The 21,065-nt window shown below is 45.4% G+C and overlaps 1 protein-coding gene across 1 annotated transcript in view; it reads left to right on the forward strand.

Annotated features, from left to right (window-relative positions):
• Positions 1-21,065, forward strand: part of TMEM135 (transmembrane protein 135) — a 433,297-nt gene that overhangs the window by 321,580 nt on the left and 90,652 nt on the right. The window contains exon 6 of the mRNA XM_073662037.1: positions 20,187-20,233. Coding sequence (XP_073518138.1) covers positions 20,187-20,233 — 47 coding nt within the window. The remainder of the gene's footprint in view (positions 1-20,186; positions 20,234-21,065) is intronic.

Below are 21,065 nucleotides of genomic sequence, written 5' to 3' on the forward strand. Positions count from 1 at the left end.
TCCCAGAAATGGTGCATCCATAAGATGCGCCAAATCTGGGGCTTAGCCTCCGCTCTTCTCACTGCCCTGTAGCGGTGGCGAGTGGGGTAATGGGGTTGTGGTTCAAGTCAGCCTTGTATTGGCGGCTGACGTGAAGCCCAAGTTAGTAATGGAGGGCGCCTATAGTAAAATGGTCGCCGCCTTTTCAATAAAAATACTGCCAGAATAAAGTATTTTAATGAAATAAAAAACACACGTTTTTTACATTTTTTTTTATTACCCGCCCAGGTGAGTATGAGGATTTTTTTTTTTCATTTTTCCTTTTTTTTTCTTTTTTTTTACACCGCGAGCACGCTGGCTGGGCAGAGCAGACTACTGTTCCTCCCAGGCACGCCGCTCCCGCTGTTATCAGCGAGAACGGCGGTCGGATGAGAGGAGTAGTAACCTCCTCTCCTGACCTGGGTACCACCCGCAGCTCGTTTCCGGTGCAAATTCGCGCCCATTGGCTTTCATTGAAACGCGGCAAATCCAAAGGTTACCTGCGGCTTTGCTGCGTTTAACTTCAAGTCAGTGGGCGCGAATTCGCGGCGGAAACGCTCGAACAATGGCCCTGCTGTGTTTTTTAACGCAATGCGAATCCGGAGCGGAAATTTCCGCATCCTGTGCACAACACATCCAGATTCCCATTGCTATGCATGGCAGAACGATTAACAAGCGTTTCAGGAAAACCGCCTCGAAAACGCATCAAAAATGCTACGTGTGCACATAGCCTGACTCGATGTTTTCATTTACTTTTTTTTTTTTGTCAAATTCATCAAATTGGCATCAAAATGGCAACAATTCATGAATTTAGCACGATTTTTTAATGTTTTGTTATTTTTACCGGGAAAAGTCGACCGTTTTTACAAAATGTCTACAGAAAATACGTCAAAAGCAACTGGCGTACATAAAATCATTATTGGAATGGGTGGGTAGTGGGGGATGTTGGATTAGAATAGAGTTGCACCAAATTTTGCGACTTTTTAAAAAAGTTTGGATTTTAGGATTCCATCTAAAAGATCTAGAAAAGCCACATTGACTTAAAAATCAGAAAACTAAACAACAAACGACAACTTGATGAATGTCGCAAATAAAAAAAAGTCAACAATTGAGAGGTATCCATGCCCAAAAAAATGGTAGAAATGCAATGATGAATCCGGCCCCAATAGTATTGAACAAGAAGGTAGGATTGTAGTTCTTTCTTAAGAGGTAATTTTTGCCTGCACCTTCGGACCCAGATGTCGTGTCCTTACAGATGCCCTCGGTAATCTCTGTAGATTACACAATCAACCGCAAACTCATTTCATTAATTGAATACTGGGATTGTAATTTCATCCTTTGCCTTTTGTTAAAACCAGGTGCGCGAAGTATTGACGGTCCTCTCCCCTTGATTCTTTCCTCGGTTAATTGACCGAAAGTAGAGTTTCAATTAACAACTGCACACAACAAACACTTTCCTTTAAAAACAGTACGGCAGACTTGACTGTCCCTTGCCGATTGTGGTTTAGGTTCTTGGATCTCGTCATTGCTTGGGTTTGTGTGCCACCTGGGGATTTTTTGCTTTGCTTATTGTCTGCCAAATTATCCATGCTTCTATATGCCAATTAATGAATCAGACTGCGCGAGATCTCAAGGTCCACTATCAAGTGTCGTAATTATGACTTCAGAGCAGATGTTCTGATATCGTAGGTACTACAATGTGTGGTCAAGAGTGAAATTCATCACCTTTTTTATGATGTCCTGTAAATGTATCACTGAGCAAAAATGAGAACTATGATTTTGACCTAAAATGACTAATTACCCAACCTTCCAAAATCTCACCCATGGTATAAACATCTGGAAGGTTCATATGTATGGTTATTGCCAAAGGTTGGTGCCCATAAAGATTTGAGAAGACTGGTCTGAACCCTCTGTTTTTGGTATGATCAGCCAACTATCTACTATCTAAGGTGGTTTCTCGACCCTTCATTGATGGGAGATATCATGGGAAAGAAGGATTGAGCATGTTGGCTTTCAACATGCTCAATCGTTTTTGTCCATCGTGCCACCAAAGGTGTCTGACTCCAGTTTATTATCCTTTCCCCTCTACTGGAAACACATAGATAACTGGTTGAAAGTTGGGCAGGAGGAATAGTTGGTTGGTGGTCTTAGCCACTTAAAGGTGTACAAGTTTATTAAATATTTGTCCACATATTGCAATACAGTATAAAAGAAAAGAAGATATTCTCATCGATTTGAAATCCTTTGTCTCAGCACTAAATCCCTGATTCTCTATACCTTATGTTACCTCTGCAGCCAATCACTGGTAGGTGGCACAAGAACGCTACGGCCAGTGCTGGGTTGCAGCGATACCATGAGATATATAGGCTCTGCACCCAATGTAAGCGGGAACATCAGTGGGGAAAATCAGAATTTGACACCTTTTTTAGTGCACATTTTTATTTTAACGGCCTTCGTCTCGATCTCGAGCCATGGCGACTTGATGGTTGAACGCTCTGTAGGAAGATCGATCTTCTGCAGCCTAGATAGGTCCATCAGGGTCTTCTCCACCGTTATCTTGATAGTATTAAGCCATCGGGTTGCTGGACTTCCTCTTCGCCTTGCACATATTTATGTAAAATTTTTGTTTTAGGGTTGGGGGGTGGGATTGTCGGCCTAAGAGGCATATATTTTAACGTTGTTGTCGTGATCAGCTATTAAGACATTAATGGGGTGTCAGAAAGTCCTCTTTTTAGACAAACCGTTTAGATGCTGCAGTAGCTATTGAACGCAGCATCTAAGGGATTAAACATCCAGAATTGGAGCTACTTTTGTATTACACAAATCCCTCTTAAGTGCGACCACATCTTCTGGCAATGTTTAAGCAGCAATAGTGGAGAACCCTTTGAAATGTCTGGAGTTTTCACCGAGGTGGACATGCCTGCCTTACACTAAGCCCAGATCATATATTCCCTGAGTGTTACACACTTGCCAGACATAATTCATGAGACGCTCATCTGTACATTGTAAGACTATACACCAGGCGTCCCGGCTGATACATTTTGTTGACATTTAATAGCCATAATAAGCTAATTACCGGGAATTCATGTTACTCAGAAGAGTTAATTTTACCCTGCGATGACAGGACGTATCACTTCTATATTACCAGGTTCCCGTGAAATACGAGAATGATTTCAGTCTGGTACTTTGTCTCGTCCATCACTAGAATATAAAAGACTTCATGGCTTTTGGTCTGGTGGAGATGGAGACTGCTGGGCTCGTTCTTTGTATTTTTTTTTTTTGTTAGCAGGAACTTTTGTCTTTTGGTTTATATAAAAGGGCTTTCTCCATTTTCAGTGGCTTAAACGGCTTGAAAACTTTAAAGTCAGCATTATATACTGACTGTGGCTCTAGTGCCGCCTCTCAGCTGCTCTCCACCGGTCTGTTGGCATGTGTGTGATCTGCAGCACGTGACCACTGTAGCCAATCACTGGACTCTGAGGTCGTTAAGACGTAGATTGGCTACAGGTTCTGTGGTCATGACTTTCTGACTGCTCCCATTTAAAGTGTTCTTCACCATCTTCATAAATGGGTGTTTTCGGATAGATCTTGCAGATGCAAGCGATTTTGCAATTTGCTTCTTAATAGAATTTTCAACCGTTCTTGAGATATGAACACTTTTCTTTTGTTTACTCCTTGTTGCCTCGGAGACCGACCACCACTGCTAGACAGCAGAACATACACCGTACCTTCCAAGTGCTTTACTATTGAGCTTGTAAACACTTGTTTTGATGCTGGCCATGATCGATGAAAAGCAATGTTACTTCCTAATCCAGGCCAGCTTTAACGTTGTGGTTAAATACTAGACAGCAACGGCGGTCGGTCTCCTAGGCAATGCGCTGTAAACAAAAGAAAAGTGTTAATATCTCAAGATCGACTGCAAATTTTAATAAGCAGTATATTGCAAAAATGATTAGTTTTTCAAGCATTATTGTCACGCATAGTGAGGGAAAGACTAAGTACATCACGAAGGAAAGAGGGGAAGGAAGCCAAAACACTAGAGAAAGGGAGAGTGGAGACCCCTAGGCAGATCTAATATCACCCTGCCTACCCTACCGTCCCTATATAGGTTCCACACCAATTGCCAAGCAGGAACCTAAGCTCTGAATGTCCCTAGAGCTTGGCCCTAGATAGGGAGGGGACAGGGTGAGCACTAGTCAAGCCCCACTACAAACTAAAGACAACAAGGTAGACCAACAAAGGGGATACACTTAGCTTGAGCAGACACCAGAGAGATAGCGCCAACTGCCCTCCAAAGGCACCAGAGAAGAAACTAGCCGACTGCTAGTGCTCCAAGCTAACACAAAGGTACATAGAACTGTCACTGGCGCCTCTCTGGAGAAACTTGAGAGTTTTTAACTACCAAGCAAGGGTGTGTCAATCAGCAGCAGACGGTGGCGGTAGCTGCTGGGTTCTAAAGGAAGAAGGATATAACAATACTAAAGAGATGAGAGGATCAAGAAGGCGTCTGCAATGCCAAGCGCAGTGACCATCTCTACCTGGCTCCAGAGTGACTGGTTGTCACACCTGACACACCCTTGACAATTATCCAACAATGTCCATTTATGAAGATGGTGAATATCCCTTTTAGTTCTAATATGTGCTGAGCTGCAGCATCCGAGAATGGCCACGGCTCAGTGTATGGGGCTATGGTGGTCGTTCTCTGGCCTTCTATGTACTGCATACATTACACTGTATGCATTTTGCGATGGAGTGTTGTATGACTTTCAGAGACATCCTGGTGAGTATTGTAGATGTGACAGAATATTTGAGGTTGTAGTTTTTTGGGGGATTTCTGCTCCAGAGTAGTCGTCTTTAACCTGCGACCGTCCAGCTGTTGTAAGACTACGACCCTCAGCCTCACCCTTCATGTATGGAACCATTAGAGATCGAACCTTCCATCAACCAGATCTTACCAATTTCTCTTATATTGCGCCTTATCATTGGTAAATGAATGAATAATACACATTTTTTATGTTAAATTTAGGGTAAGTATTACAAAAGCATACCAAAGTCAAAGTACCCATAAATATTAGATAAAAGTCAGCCGAAATGGGCAATTTCGAAAACAACTTGGAAACTATCGAATTTGTTTCGACTGATGAACGACCAATGAACGGTTCATCACCCAATAGGCGGGTTGGCTTTATTTTCAGCTGCTGATCATCAGGATTTGAAAAAATTCATTATGGTCGAATGCAATGTGTTTAGGGGGGTCAACAAACGATCTTCCGTGCACCCATTTTCATCTGTTCAGGGTCCTTTACAGCTAGCAAGTGTTTTTGAGGTTGAAGCCATTATCAACATAGAAGCTCCCGGTATAACAATAAAAACCTTTCAGTAAACTGGTATTTGGTATAATATAACCCTATTTCTCAGGAGATCTTCAAAGTCAATGGTTTTAAGGTGTTCGTTCAGGGTCCTGGCAGTGTAACAGTTAAGCCATTCTTTGCGAAATCTAATTATTGGCCACGAGAACAAAGCCCATAAATTAGGCCAACATAGATGTTATACCACGTTTGCTATCAGTCTTGTGACTCGCCACTGAAAGGTCCTATTAACATTTCCATTTGGCGCCTCGCCAAGAATGAATCTCAAAACGATTGATAATGAAACCTTTTAGCCATTTCATGTCTGCCAACAAAACTTTTATGTAGCGTCTACATTTCGAGCACGGTGGTGAAAAAGGTAAATTTACCGAGTGCTCTGTTCTCAGAGTCAGTTAGGGGAGAGATAAAGGACTGTTTTTTTTTGTTTTTTTTTGCTAAACCTTCCAGGAGAAGGACAGATGGAAAACCTTAAACTAAACCATAGAAGAACACGGGATTACGGACACTGCACAGATTCTTCATGGATGCGCTTGGGTGTCCGGTCTCTCTCCCTGCGTATTTGTATAGAAAGAGTCCTGTCAGTCACTGGTAACGGGCGGGGAAAAGCAGCCGGGGACCTGCCTGGCTGACTAGTCCCCCATGCAGCTCACTCCCCTGCGGCTTTTAAAGTATGTTTGTGTTTGAAATGCTGCAGCGTTTCAGAGTCAAATATACCTGTCTCGGGCAGCATGTATCATCTGTGAAATTTCCTTTAACCTTCCCGCTTCCAATGTAATTTTTTATATATTTTTCACAACAGTTTGTTATTAAAGGGGTTGTCTAGGATGAGAAACAGCGTCACACCTGTCCGCAGTGTGGTATTGCTGCTCTGCAATGGTCTTTGCCTGACATGGAGCTTGGCTTCACCGAAAACACCATGTGTAACACTAATACAGGTGCCCCTGCATGGTCCCTCTTTCCCCTCCATGCAGGGACGCCGACATACTTCCTATATCCCGCTTCCTGTGCATGCCGCACAGGTTTCCCGGCGGCACGCCTAGTGTGCTCACGTTCCCCTGTTCTTATAAGGAGGCAGCACGTACACTGAAAATGACCCCCATCCAATGGCTGGGAGGTATCCTGTATAAAAGGCACCCTCCCTAATAGGTAAGTACCTGAGAAGCCCCTGTATTCCCCTTCGTGTAGTGTGTGTGCAACTGTTTGTTGCCGGGTCCCCCATCCTCCCATGTAGTGAGTCCTGAACCTGAACCCTTGGTCCATGTGTATGGCCAGGGCCTGAACCTGAAGCTGCATCTGGCAGCTCGTGAACCCGAAACCGCACGTGGCAGTCTCTTGAGCCTGAAACCGCACGTGGCAGTCTCTTGAGCCTGAAGCCGCACCTGGCGGTCCCTGTAGACTGAAGCCGCACCAGCAGTACCTGAACCCTGAAGCCACACCAGTGGTACCTAAACCATGAAGCCGTACCGGCCGTAGCTGAACCTGTAACTGCTCTGTCCATACTAGAACCTGTACCTGTGTCAGTCCTGGTTAGTGTTCCAGAGTCCATGCTGTCAGAGCATGTTCCAGTATCCGAATCCAGCCCTGTCTGTGACTCTGTGTCAGAATCCTTTCTGCCCGAGAATCCAGAACCTGTGTAGTCTGAACAGAGTCCAAACCTTGGCCTGCCAATTTTTCCGAGACCAGTCTGTGTCTGTGAGGCTGACCCCTGGGTGGACAGCTACAGTATCGCGAACTGCCTAGGAGTGGTCCTGGCAACTACCTGCAGCTCAAGCCTGACTCCACCATAAGGAGACCCAGTGATAACCAGGTTTCCGCTTAGATGCGCCCTCCTAGCTAAGCCCGGCACTGTGGCACAGTGGGTCCACGAACCACGTGCGCCACACATGTGCATGACAGCATGATCTAATATGTAATACTATATGCCAAAAAATTCTCCAAAGAGTTTCTCCCATATTGCTGGGATTTGCCTTTACTTACATATCAGCATTGATGGTTCACCTGCCATTATTGTAATGAACAGTCTGGGTTCCCCGGATGGCTGAGAGCGTCGATGTGCCAGAAGCCCACAAGTGTTTGGTGCCTTTGTTTTCTGGATCGGAGGGGATCATAGATGTAGGCTATATGCCATAATATTTACTAATGAGAATAACATTTTAAGCGTAGGGTTTGAATTTTATGAGCCCTATTTCGGGTATCCTGGCATCTGTTTCCTTACCCTGAGTCCGCTGCCCTCTGCTGTGCTCCACATTGGGTTTTGCAAGTTGCAATATAGTATGTACACTGGTGCTACACACCTGTCCCAGGTATCCCAGACTCCGTTTCCTTACCCTGTGTCCGCTGCCCTCTGCTGTGCTTCATTTCGGGTTTTGCAAATTGCCTGGCATGGATCAATGACATCATCTCCCTTGACCTATTTAAGGCCCTTTGACACACACCTGTGTCTTGGGATTGAGACTCCAGTTCTGGATGTTTGGTGTGCTACAATGTGCTTACTGTCCTTTACTTGCTTCCATCCCTGCTGGGTTCCACTTCATCCGTCCTGGCACTCCTGAGATTCATGTGTGTGCCAAGTCCTAGCTTCCCACTTGCCTTTCTGCGTACTACATCAACACCCGGAGTCCATGTACCCACCTGGTCGTGGGATTTAGAGGATCCACCTTTCCAGGTGAGCCTAACAACTGGTGTTGTACATCTGCACATGGAGCCTTTATGGATCTGCATATTGGACTAATTGTGCTGCCTTACGGTAGCTCTGGTAATGAACATTTAATAAAAATAAGAAGAACGCAGGTTACGGCCTTCATAATATAGATCTGTAGGATTGGTAATACTGTCTTGTGTGTATGCCCGTAGAGAGAAAATAACCCACTTTGTGCCCTCACTCTTTTGTTGTGCATTTCCCTCCCTCGGAGTCTCATGCACTGTCCGACGTCAGCGTCTCTCCACATTAGTGCGTGTTTAGCAAACATGTCATGATAAAAATGGTCATTAAAGGTCCTCATATCAACAAAGCACGGCTGGAATGTAATAACATACTAGATGCCATTGGAATCTTAATAACTCCTTCTGCCCTGTGTGGAAAAAGCGGATGATAGCGGGGAGGTGCTCGACTTAACACGGGACACTAATAGTAGGAGCTTACTGCTGACTCTACGAATAATGATTCTTAACATTGGTGGTTTTAAAAAACGATAATATGCTTCTTTTACGACAACTATAGTCTCTTCTACTAAGACAAAGAGGTTTTTGACTTGGTCAACCCTGAAGTGCAACCTTTATTTCTGATATTTCCTCAATTTGGTTTCCTCAATTTGATTAGGGTGTATGGTGGTAGACATTTGGTTGGTTTGGTTTGGGTTCCTCAATTTGATTAGGGTGTATGGTGGTAGACATTTGGTTGGTTTGGTTTGGTTTCCTCAATTTGATTAGGGTGTATGGTGGTAGACATTTGGTTGGTTTGGTTTGGTTTCCTCAATTTGATTAGGGTGTATGGTGGTAGACATTTGGTTGGTTTGGTTTGGTTTCCTCAATTTGATTAGGGTGTATGGTGGCTGACATTTGGTTGGTATACATATGGTGGTAGACATTTGGTTGGGTTCCTCATTTTGAGTAGGGTGTATGGTGGTAGACATTGGTGTACATGAGCCATCTCAGCTTGGGTAAGAGGACTTGATCTAATTATTTGCTATAAAGCACTTCCAATAAGGGTGGGGGTACGTTTAGTATGGACACATAACTTTACCAGCTCCCGTTTACAAGCCTTAACCGTATGGACTCTGTCCACTGCAGGGCACTTCTTAGGGAGTTGCCCAGTTTTCGACAGTGGCTTTCTTGCCCCAACTGATCGTGGACGGACTTCATAGTCGCTGCCAATCAGCATCTGATATTGATGTATAGATGCTCCCTGCTTCAAGATGAAACTTTATATACTGTCCAGTAATTCAGGGGAAGTCAATGGACCTCTGAAACGAACCAAGCATGATGGTTCTCCTGGCCGTAAGTAGAAGAAGGAAGTTCCATAAGTAAGATGGAAATGTCCAGAAGTAGTAATATTAACCCATATCATGACTACAGTGGTTGGTAGGATGTCTAAAAGTAGTAAGAATAAAGCAGCCCCCATTTATTTTCTGTGTCAACTCGAATGCAAAGCTCTACGGAAATAAGTCATCAATGTTTCTTTAATGTGGTGGATTCCTATGGTCGAGGCCATGCCAATTAGTCCATTTTATTGAGAAATTATGACTAATTAAACCTTATATATAGGAAAGGGCAAGTATTTCGCTCCGTGCCTGGTCATTGTAAAGGATTACATGCGACAGTGGGGCTCCACTTCACCAGTAATCATCTACACAGCAGGATGTGTCTTTGTTGGCCGGGAGTTTCTTGTAGGTCTTGTTCCACTAGAGAGTCTATGCTGGTATTTAGACCTGACCACGATGACCTTTACTTTGATTTAGAAGTGTTTTGGAAATACCCCAGGAGGCGCTTCCTTGGCATTGAACTTTCAGCATTAAAAAAAAAGGGCAGTTGAAAACCATATTCCGGAGAGCAAAGGTCTCCAAGGTCTTGACCTTGAATGGTTACAAAACAATTCTGCCGGACTTCACTAGGTGCTGCTTATGGATAAACAAGTCAGTCAAATAATTATATCCTATAGATTCTGACCAGCCAATAAAAACTGAAGGTTGGAAAAATTGCAGTACAAATAGGAGAATTTAAACACATTTGGTTGAATTATTTTTATGTTTTTTTTTTCATGATGGTACCATCCAAATGCTGCTTCTGGAGGCTTCTGTGTCGGTTTTGCACATAATACATTTTACATAAAAATGTCTTCAAGGTCCTGATCTCGGTTGGTTATCTAATAATTGACTTATCTCATTGAAGTAAAAACACTCGTTCGTCAGGTGAAATTATTTTTAAACTTGCTTAAAGATAATCATTTTCGGCAGCACATCATCCGGTGCAAACAGGACATGTGCTGCAGAGAATAATGATACTCTGTGCACACGGAACAATAGTGTAACCGATTGTTCTTTGTGTCGTAGAAGTACAGCTGGCATGTCTACATGGGCTATTGAACGGCCGCCAATCGGCACATGTGTAGCCATCGGTCAGTGTAAAAAGATGGTCTCCTTATTCTATTCTCCCAATTCATAACACATGAATGTGTTATGCACACACCCGGACTGACTGGCGTGTGCGTGTTTAGTGATCCCACTGTGCCATGAACCAGAGAGTGCCTCGAGGGGCGTAACTAAGTATCTACCCGTTCCGACCAAGGTCGCACGACGGCTAACGACGCCAGTGCACCAGGGAGGAACCGAGCAGAGGGACCAGGTGCTACTCCAGGTCAGACCCCGGACACGGCTGTTGACCCACACCGGAGAATACAGGAACAGGCAGGTTAGGCTGGCACACTGACTGGTGGGTATAGGCAGGCACGGCAGGTATGCAGACAGGCGGGCACTGGTAAGCACGACTGGTATGCAGGCAGGGAGTACTGGCACGCACGGCTGGAGTGCCGACACGGAGGCACTAGCAGGTTGGAGCACAGACTGGATAAGGTCCAGTACAGACTGGGACTCAGGAACTGAACCGCAGATGTGGTAGACCAGCAGAGCAGAGCGAGACCGCCAGAGCGGTGAGCAAGAGCAGAACAGGGCGAGACCGCCTGGAGCGGTGAGCAAAGGCAGGGCAGAGCGAGACCGCTTGGAGCGGTGAGCAAAGGCAGAGCAGAGCGAGGCTGCCTGGAGCGACGAGCAAAGGCAGAGCAGAACGAGACCGCCTGGAGTGTCGAGCAAAGGCAGAGCAGAGCGAGACCGCCTGGAGCGGTGAGCAAAGGCAGAGCAGAGCGAGACCGCCTGGAGCGGTGAGCAAAGGCAGGGCAGAACGAGACTGCCTGGAGCAGTGAGCAAGGCAGAGCAGGCAAGAACCGCCGGAGCGGTTAGCAAGACAGAGCAGGCAAGAACCACCGGAGCGGTGAGCAAGGCAGAGCAGGCAAGAATCGCCGGAGCGGTGAGCAAAGGCAGAGCAGAGGGGACAGGGCTCTGTTCACACGGAACAGACTGGAAGGGAAAGGCAGAACCAGATACACACAAGATACTTGCAATGAAGTAGCGAGTGGACTCTAAACTCACAAACGGAAGTACAGCAACAACGAGTAGGAGTTAGGTGTAGGTTCAGACTCTGCAGAAAAGGGGAAGGTACGGACATAGAGAAAAACAAGAAACAGGCTAGGAGAGTGTTCAGACAGAAACTGACACTGCAGCGAGATACAGGAGCGAGTCTGGGTATGCGGCCCCCAGAAAAGGCGGAACGAACAGGCTAGGAGCGTGTTCAGACTGGCCTGGAAATACAGCCTCCAGGAAGGCGGACAGACAGGCAAGAAAACACAGACAACAGGTCTAGGTATGCGGCCCCTAGAAAAGGCGGAACGAACAGGCTAGGAGCGTGTTCAGACTGGCCTGGAAATACAGCCTCCAGGAAGGCGGACAGACAGGCAAGAAAACACAGACAACAGGTCTAGGTATGCGGCCCCTAGAAGGCAGGACGAACAGGCTAGGAGCGTGTTCAGACTGGCCTGGAAATACAGCCTCCAGGAAGGCAGACAGGCAGGAGAAACAGAACAGGACCTGGCACATTCAGAGTCAAGGAGCACACGGAATGATAATGTTGCTCAGGCATCAGCTTCCAGGTGAATCTGGTTTAAATATCCAGTGACTGACAGCAATAGGCTGAGGACGCATTAGGGGTGTGCCCACAGCAGCTACAAGAAACAGGAAGTGACTGGGCCGCCGCCCTAAGCAGCCAGAACAGAGACACGCAGACAGCATGGAAAGAAGCCAGGCTAGCAGACTGGACTGATGATCAAGTTTGCGGTCTTGCATAGTGGGAGATGGTGCCCTATGCAAGAATGCCGCCAGGTATGTTACAGAATGTACGTTCTCCATACGGATGTGATCCCCCACAGTGACTTTCACACACAATCCAAATGTGCCAGTACAGTCACCTCTTCATGTGGCCTAAGTCTTCTCCTTCCTAGACTATTGAGTGGTCAACACAATCTATTGTTTTTGTGCAACCATACAAAATTTTGGTAAAACGTATGGTCACTGAAGACAGCACCAAAATGACTTTAATTGGATCCGTTGGGTTTCTGCCATGGTGTCCATCAATTTTGGTGATGGCTTCTAACGCAATCTGTAATACTGATGTTAAAAAAAACGGAAAAGTATTATTCCATTCATTTTTCATGCTAGCAAACAAATCATCTTTTGTTTTGTCTACAAAACTTGTGATGTTGGCTCTTTTTTTTTTTTTATCACCAATTCAAAGGATAGATGAAAGCTGACTGAGCACTGGGGATTTCACTTGCTCTGATCGATCTTAAGAACGAGTGTCAAAAGTCCCACATTTGAAGTATATGTAACTATAGGAGACAGCCAAGTAACTAGAGATTAGGAAATCTATTCGTGGGACCCTGGTCCTGTAGCCAGGTCAGTATTCTGTGGCCACTGGATGGGAGTCTTGTGAACCGCTGCCTACCTGACGACATCCGAGGCTCCTCTTTTGACTAGCTGGTGTGACGCACACATGATGTTGCTCCAGGCCACAAAAGAGGAGCATCAAGAGCTATCAGGTAGGAGGAGGTTCTCGGGGGTCCTGTGAATTTATTCGCTCATCTCTGCAAGTAACCATAGACTTTTAAGTTGAGCAGCGGGTCATATGCTTGACATGTGCTCCATTCAAACCGGGCACTCTTGAGTCTCTTTCTCGTGATCAATGGGGGTCCCATTATGCGGACATTCAGCAATTAGTTAGTTATCACCTATTCTGTGGATCGGTGATTAGTTGCAATCCTACAGTTACTCTGCATGAGTGTTTGTGCGACTCGATGAACCGGACGAGCAGCCACTGCAGTAATCTGTGGCCACCGGATGTAAGCCATGTGAACCACCACTTACCTGTTGGTATTCTTGGGTCCACTTTTGATTAGCCGGCATCCTCATTGCGGTTTGACGCTCATTTGATGTTGTGTCAGGCTCGCTAATTGGGAAAACAGCCGCGAAAGTCGGGAGGTAGGAGGCAATTCTCAAGGATCCCGTCTGAGGGCCACGGAATACAGACATGGTTGATGGACCGGTTCCTTCTAACCGGTTGGCACAATCTATACTCTGCAATTATCAGTCACAAGTGAAAAAAAAAAAAAAAAGCCGAAACAGCTGGAAATAATAACCCACCACCTCGGACCTCCTAGTTTTGATTTGACGTGCAAACTAAACATCACGGCCATATTCCGATGAGCTTTACGCACACTATTAGAAAGGAACTAGGACATCTTCAGATAAGCCCTTAATTCCTCTGCTCTGTACCTAGGAAATATAAACTTCCTCCTCCATTTATGGTATGATTAAGATTTAATAAACCTAATGAATTGGATCTCAGAGCGTCGGCCTCACTTCACGGCGATCTCTCGAGGGCTTGTAAGTGCTGATCTGGAAAGAATGAGCCTTGGAATTACCGTGACTGTCTTCCGTTGACAGGTGTGATACATCGGAGGTTGGTTCTGCATGACACATGCCACTTTCAGTCATTTTAAACCCAAATCCCCATAATCTCTTGTTCAATATCACACGTTAATCTCCTTTTTTCCATCCTACTACCTGTCTACAAGACGCTTAAGCTTTTTGGCACGGTTGCAAGTAGAGTTGCCTACAGCTGCCTGGGCAAAGGTGTGGTGCCGTCGGCACGCCGCCCAGCTATTACCTGACAAATTGTTTTATTCTTCTCCCTTTTTTTTCTTTTTTACTAGAACCTGTCAGGTTGTAATCTGGGGGAGGATCTGCAGATCGTGGTGTTCATACACAATGGCAGGAGAGAACAGCCACTGGCTTTAGAGCCTTTTGCTGGGAGGTAAATAGGATAAAGCCTTCTATTGATGGGCCATTAAAACCCGGCAGATAGGGTGTCTGTTCTTCTAATTGAGCAGATGGGGGTAGACATCAGCAAGTTTAGGTGGCACCTGTTCTTTCCACACGTTGGACATTGTTGGATCCAATGCAGGGTATTCACTAGTTGCAAAAAATGGCTCATTCTTGGTCAAAAAGACCTATATGCCACCATGTACTGTGCACACAGGGGCAATACTGCGCCCATGCTAGATGTATGGAGCCATATACGGCACTGATCTATGGGCCCATCCCAGAGGCGGATACAGACAGAAAAGGGCCCCTGTGCAAGAACAGTTTATGGGCCCTTCTTTGTGTCTATGACAAAAGCTTCCTGCTGCTTTGGAGGTGGTTGTGGCCCACTTACCTCTTGGACCCATGGTCCTTACTGTCTGTTCCCCCTTCTGAAAATGTAAGCATTGACTGAAATGTCAACTTGGTAGATCTTTTCCACATATTTGAGCACGGGACGAGAGTAGCTTTTTCGACGGTGTTTGATAATAACAGAAGTACCCCAAAATATATTCAGAATTTTGACTCCCTGAATTAAAGTTTTTGCATGTTACAAATACATTTTATATCCTAGGGTAAAACTCAAGGGTGTACTGTAATGCAGGCCCTTGAGCCACAGTCCAGGTTGGCTTCATCCCCTTTTCCGCCGAACTTCTTTAAGATGGGGCTTGGTTTAAAAAAAAAAAAACAATCCTAAAAAACACCTAATTTATTATAGATGAATTACTTCATTCATTTTGGAGCCTAATCCAAGTTTCAGCTTTTTCCTCTTATGGGAGTTTCCCTCCCAGTAATATAGTCTGGATGTGAGTTTTTTTTGCATCCAGGGTGGCTCTGCACTCATTAGTTCATGTATCAGCACAGCTTCTATCCTGCACATGTTTCCTCTTCATGTTCTTTCCTCCTTCTCTATAGCCTGTTTTCTTGACCTTCCCGACACTGTAGATACTTTACGTAGAATTAAAATCTGAATAGCATATATTTTTTTTATAATGTTCCTTTGTTATTACTCCTGGAAATATCTGATTACTGTGACCCCTTGTGAAAGGGGAGTCTGCTTACACACTCTAAAACTGGCCAATCTTTGCTGACAGTGTCCGAATATGTAAGGACACAAATGGAAGTTTCCTCCTACATTTCCAGGAGGAGTAACAGAGAAATAGACAAAATTAGAGCTTTGAAGAGTTTTGAGATCTTCCTTTATCAAGGCTGTGTTGCTTCATTGTATATGATATGCATTAAGGAAACATTTTTTGCAAAAGTTTACATACCCTTTAATTTATTTTTCTCCCTATTATTTCTATTTTAAGGGTTTTTCGCCTCCCAGATATTTTCACAGCTCATTCGCAGTCCTTGTAATTGACGGTAAAGCACTTTTGGCAATTTCTCGAGGGGGCAGATCCAGTTCTAAGATTTCTTGAGAGGGTACAAATATTAATAGCATCTTGTAAATCTTCCCCTCTTGTATCTCTTACCACTTCAAGGGTATCCGGTAGATCAGAGAGACGGATGACGTTACAATCTCCGCCGCACGCTCCACGTTTTCACAGGAAAGCGTTAAGGGGCCGACAGCAATGTTTCTAACTACGTAAATAAAGTTTCATCGCTCTGTGTTTCCAGCCTTCGCCATTTGCCAGATCTCTGCTTGCAATCTGTGAATTGAAACTTTTCACAGCCAAAGACAGATGACTTCTTTAAAGCCCGCGCCATGCTTTCACTTACGTGCGGATTTTATTTCCGCAACGTGCGATGGGGATTTTGTAAAAACCCATTCACTTGTTCTGCGCTGTAAATTGCTGCGGACGTGCAGTGAGGAATCCGTGGAGTGTGAACTTGGCCTTATAAGTCTCACCTGGTGAAAGTGGATCCTCGAAGCCCACTGCCCGGAAAGCAGAATGGACCAGATGATGCTGGTGTAAAAGGGCGGTCCGGAAAGAACGGAGCCTGGGCTTAGGGAGGCCGATGAAGCAGAGTCAAGCAAAAGTCAGAGCAGAGAACGTTCAGCGATGTGACAGAGTTGAGTAGAGCAGGAGGTTAACTGAAGCAATGTAGAAGAGCCCTGCTGCACAGCTGTGCTGGGTGTCTCTGTAGACTCACTTGCTGTGATGTAGCAGAGTCCTGCGGCACAATAATACTTATTATGTCTATAGACTCACTTGTAATGATTTATCATAGTCCAGTGGCACAGTAATGCTTAATATTTCTGTAAACTCTCTTGTAGTGATGTAGCAGAGCCCAGCAGCGCAGCAGTGCTCAGTATGTCCATAGACTCCCTTGAATGGATGTAGCAGAGGCCATCAGCCTATTAAAGCTCAGTATGTCTGTAGACTCACTTGTAGTGATGAAGTAAAGCCCGGCTACCCAATAATGCTAAGTATGTCTATAGAATCACTTGTAGTGACGTAGCAGAGCCCAGCTGCACAACAGTGCTCATCATGTCCTTGGGCTCACTTGTTGTGATGTAGCAGAGCCCAACAGCACGTCTGTGCTCAGTATGTTCGTAGATTCACTTGTAGTGATGTAGCAGAGCCCAGCTGCCAAATAATGCTCAGTATGTTTGTACACTCACTTGTAATGATGTAGCAGAGCCCAGCAGCCTAGTAATGATCAGTATGTCTGTATACTCAATTGTAGTGATATACCAAAGCCTAGCAGCCTAATATTGCTCAGTATTTCTGTAGTGATGTAGCAGAGCCCCGCAGTGCACAGCAGTGCTCAGTATGTCCGTAGACTCACTTGTGATATAGCAGAGCCCAACAGCCTAATAATGCTCAGTATGTCTGTAGACTCGCTTTTAGTGATGTAGCAGAGCACAGCAGTGCTCAGTATGTCCATAGACTACGTTGTAGTGATGTAGCAGAGTCCAGCAGCCTAATAATTCTCACTATGTTCGTAGACTCACTTGTGGTGATGTAGCAGAGCCCAGCTACCTAATAATGCTCAGTATGTCCTTAGACTCACTTGTAGTGAAATAGCAGGGCCCAGCGGTGCAGCAGTGCTCGGTGCATGCATTGACTCCATAGTAGTGATGTGACATAGCCCAGAGACACAATAATGCTCACTATGTTAGTAGACTCACGTGCAGTGATGTAGCAGAGGCCAGCGGCACAGTAATGCTCAGATTGTCCATAGACTCACTTGCTGTGATGTAGCAGAGCACAGTGGCACAATAAAGCTGGGTACGTCAGTAGGTACACTGTGGCAATGTATGAAAGTTGTGAAGGTCCTAAGTAGTGGTATGGATGCCGACCACCTAAATACTCAGGTGGCATCCAGCTGCCTGAGATGGCTTATTAGGCTAAGGAGCGTGACGTCAGTGGAGCGCACCAGGTTACTATAATATTCCGAGAACAGGGGTAGCCGGAACACTGCGAGCCTGGCGCCAGGAGAGGGCAGTGACGAGGAGCTGGCAGAGGAGCCCCATGCAGTGTGGATCCTGAGCATACGCTAAGGCTACGTGCACACATTGAGTGTTAGCAGAAGATTTTTGTACAACAAAAACCGGAGTATTGGCAAGAAAAATGTTGTGTAAAATACGCCTGTTTTTGACACATTTTTGATACCTTGTACATGTGTCTTTTGCAAGCTGTTTTACTTATGTTTATTTTTTCCCATTCATTTGAATGTGTGAAAAATGCTGCAGAAACACTGAAAGAACTGACAAGCTGCAGATCTGAAAAAAAAAAAAAACGCTTGGATGCTAATCCATCTCCATTCACTTTTATGGAAGTGCTGCGCATGCCCAGACCTCTCCATTCACTTCTATGGAAGTGCTGCGCATGCTCAGACCTCTCCATTCACTTCTATGGAAGTGCTGCGCATGCCCAGACCTCTCTATTCACTTCTATGGAAGTGCTGCGCATGCCCAGACCTCACCATTCACTTATATGGAAGTGCTGCGCATTCTCAGACCTCTCCATTCACTTCTATGGAAGTGCTGCGCATGCCCAGACCTCTCCATTCACTTCTATGGAAGTGCTGCGCATGCCCAGACCTCTCCATTCACTTCTATGGAAGTGCTGCGCATTCTCAGACCTCTCCATTCACTTCTATGGAAGTGCTGCCCATGCCCAGACCTCTCCATTCACTTCTATGGAAGTGCTACACATGGCCAGACCTCTCCATTCACTTCTATGGAAGTGCTGCGCATGCCCAGACCTCTCCATTCACTTCTATGGAAGTGCTGCGCATGCCCAGACCTCTCCATTCACTTCTATGGAAGTGCTGCGCATTCTCAGACCTCTCCATTCACTTCTATGGAAGTGCTGCCCATGCCCAGACCTCTCCATTCACTTCTATGGAAGTGCTACACATGGCCAGACCTCTCCATTCACTTCTATGGAAGTGCTGCGCTTGCCCAGACCTCTCCATTCACTTCTATGGAAGTGCTGCGCTTGCCCAGACCTCTCCATTCACTTCTATGGAAGTGCTGCGCATGCTCAGCCGTCTCCATTCACTTCTATGGAAGTGCTGCGCTTGCCCAGACCTCTCCATTCACTTCTATTGAAGTGCTGCGCATGCTCAGCCGTCTCCATTCACTAATATGGAAGTGCTGGTCATGCTCAGCCCTCGCCATTCACTTCTATGGAAGTGCTGCACATGCCCAGATCTCTCCATTCACTTGTATGGAAGTGCTGCACATGCTCAGCCCTCTACATTCACTTCTATGGAAGTCCTGAAAATTGCAGAGCATGCGCTGTGCAGCTACCTCTCCATTTTTCCAGCAAGACATGACCCTGACCTTAGGATGGGTGCAAACTCCCCCTTTGGACAACTTGAGATAGGTCCTGTCTAGCGCTCCTGGAAATGCATGTTCTCGTGTCTATCAGACATTTGTGGCATATCATGTGCGTATACCATAGGTTTTCAAGGTGGTGTGCCCCTTTAATGCTGATATATATGAACTGGAGACCCTTCGCATGACTCCTTTGGACATCATTCCTGAGAGATGATTTCCCTTCCCTTTAAGAAATGAATCATGGCCGCCATCCCTGACTGTAGAGGATCATTGTCTAGGATTTCACATGGCTTGTAGATAAAAGGAGACTCTCTGGCCCCTCTGTCCCTCCAGCCCCATAACCTTTATGGCTGCAGCTTCTTCACACACTTGTGACCTTATCCCTGCTCTGCTCCGGGCTCATCTACACTCGCTGCTCCCTGGAGATGGCGGCTGTTCCACATTGCTATTAGGGCTTTCATGGAGGGGAACGTTCAGGTTCTCTATAGAGGAGATGTCTTCTGGAGAAGAGAGGACTTTACAATAAGTGATCGAGCTCTCCACATCCAACCTACAGTGTCATAGAGTCACTCTTGCCCTGTGTAGTCCATGTAGGACAGTGAGTGCAGCTCTGGAGTATAATACAGCATGTAACTCAGGATAAGTAATGTAATGTATGTACACAGTGACTGCACCAGCAGAATAGTGAGTGCAGCTCTGGGGTATAATACAGGATGTATCTCAGGATCAGTAATGTAATGTATGTACACAGTGACTGCACCAGCAGAATAGTAAGTGCAGCTCTGGAGTATAATACAGGATGTAACTCAGGATCAGTGCAGGATCAGTAATGTAATGTATGTACACAGTGACTGCACCAGCAGAATAGTGAGTGCAGCTCTGGAGTATAATACAGGATGTAACTCAGTACAAGATAAATTATGAAAATGACGGTGAAATCTATGTGGTAAATATAAATAATACAGTTTCTCCTTCCTGCACAGGACAGAATAGTATTTATTATGATGTAGAGGAAGGTGACTTTCTTGCTCCTGCATTGTGCGGGTCAGTGTGTTTGCTGTGATTATTCATTGCTTTGTCTTTGGTTACTCTTTGCAGGTCCTTTTGTTTTGCATCACTGCTGCTCTCTACATGTTCTTTTTCCGGTAAGTACTTTCCTTAATCTCATTAGAGGCACATCAGCCATGATCTTTATCACTTGGCTCTGTTCCCTGGAGCCGCTGGCTGTCAGTCACAGAGGTGGGCCTGGAGGGGCTGTAGTCACAGATCAGTATACAGGGAACGGTGGCTGTACGCCGCTGCACTTTGATTGACGGCCGGCTCTGTAGAGCATTTGTGCAGTGTGAGCTGTCAATCAGAGTGCCGGGGCGTTCTCTCATCACTGCTCACTCATCTGTGACTGCTGCCCCTCAGGGCACGGGAAATCCAGCGGCTCCCAGGAGGATGGACCTTCATTTTCTCCCAGTAACCTCGCTTTCAGTAAGGCGGGCGGTCAGCATTATAACGTTATCCTGCAGATTAACCCTAGAACTGCGGATTAATGATATTTAGGATGTGACAGGTTCCCATTAATGTATTACCATCAGTGCCATGGTGCGGCATACACGCCGCTACTCTTTGCCGCAAATAAAGTCAGTAATAAATGTTTTCACTATATTACCTATTTAAAGGGAACGTATTGCCACATATATTTTTACCAATTTTGTTGAGGTTTTGCTTCATATTTTTTCATGTGATTACCTAGTTTTCAGAATAATAATATTTTATATTTTATCTAATTTTGACCAGTGAGCCTCCCAACATACTGATGTAACCAGGCAGGGTTACAATGAGATATAACTAATACAAGATCCACCATTCACAATAGGTGATGTCACAGCTCACCTCCTCCTCCTGTACAATGACTGATAACACCTCTCTATACAGTAGATAACACAGGATCCACACTATTCACAATAGGTGATGTCACAGCTCACC

This window comes from Phyllobates terribilis, unplaced genomic scaffold, assembly GCF_046119375.1.
Source record: "Phyllobates terribilis strain yellow unplaced genomic scaffold, ASM4611937v1 Scaffold_2__4_contigs__length_985480577, whole genome shotgun sequence".
Classification (NCBI taxonomy): Eukaryota; Metazoa; Chordata; class Amphibia; order Anura; family Dendrobatidae; genus Phyllobates; species Phyllobates terribilis.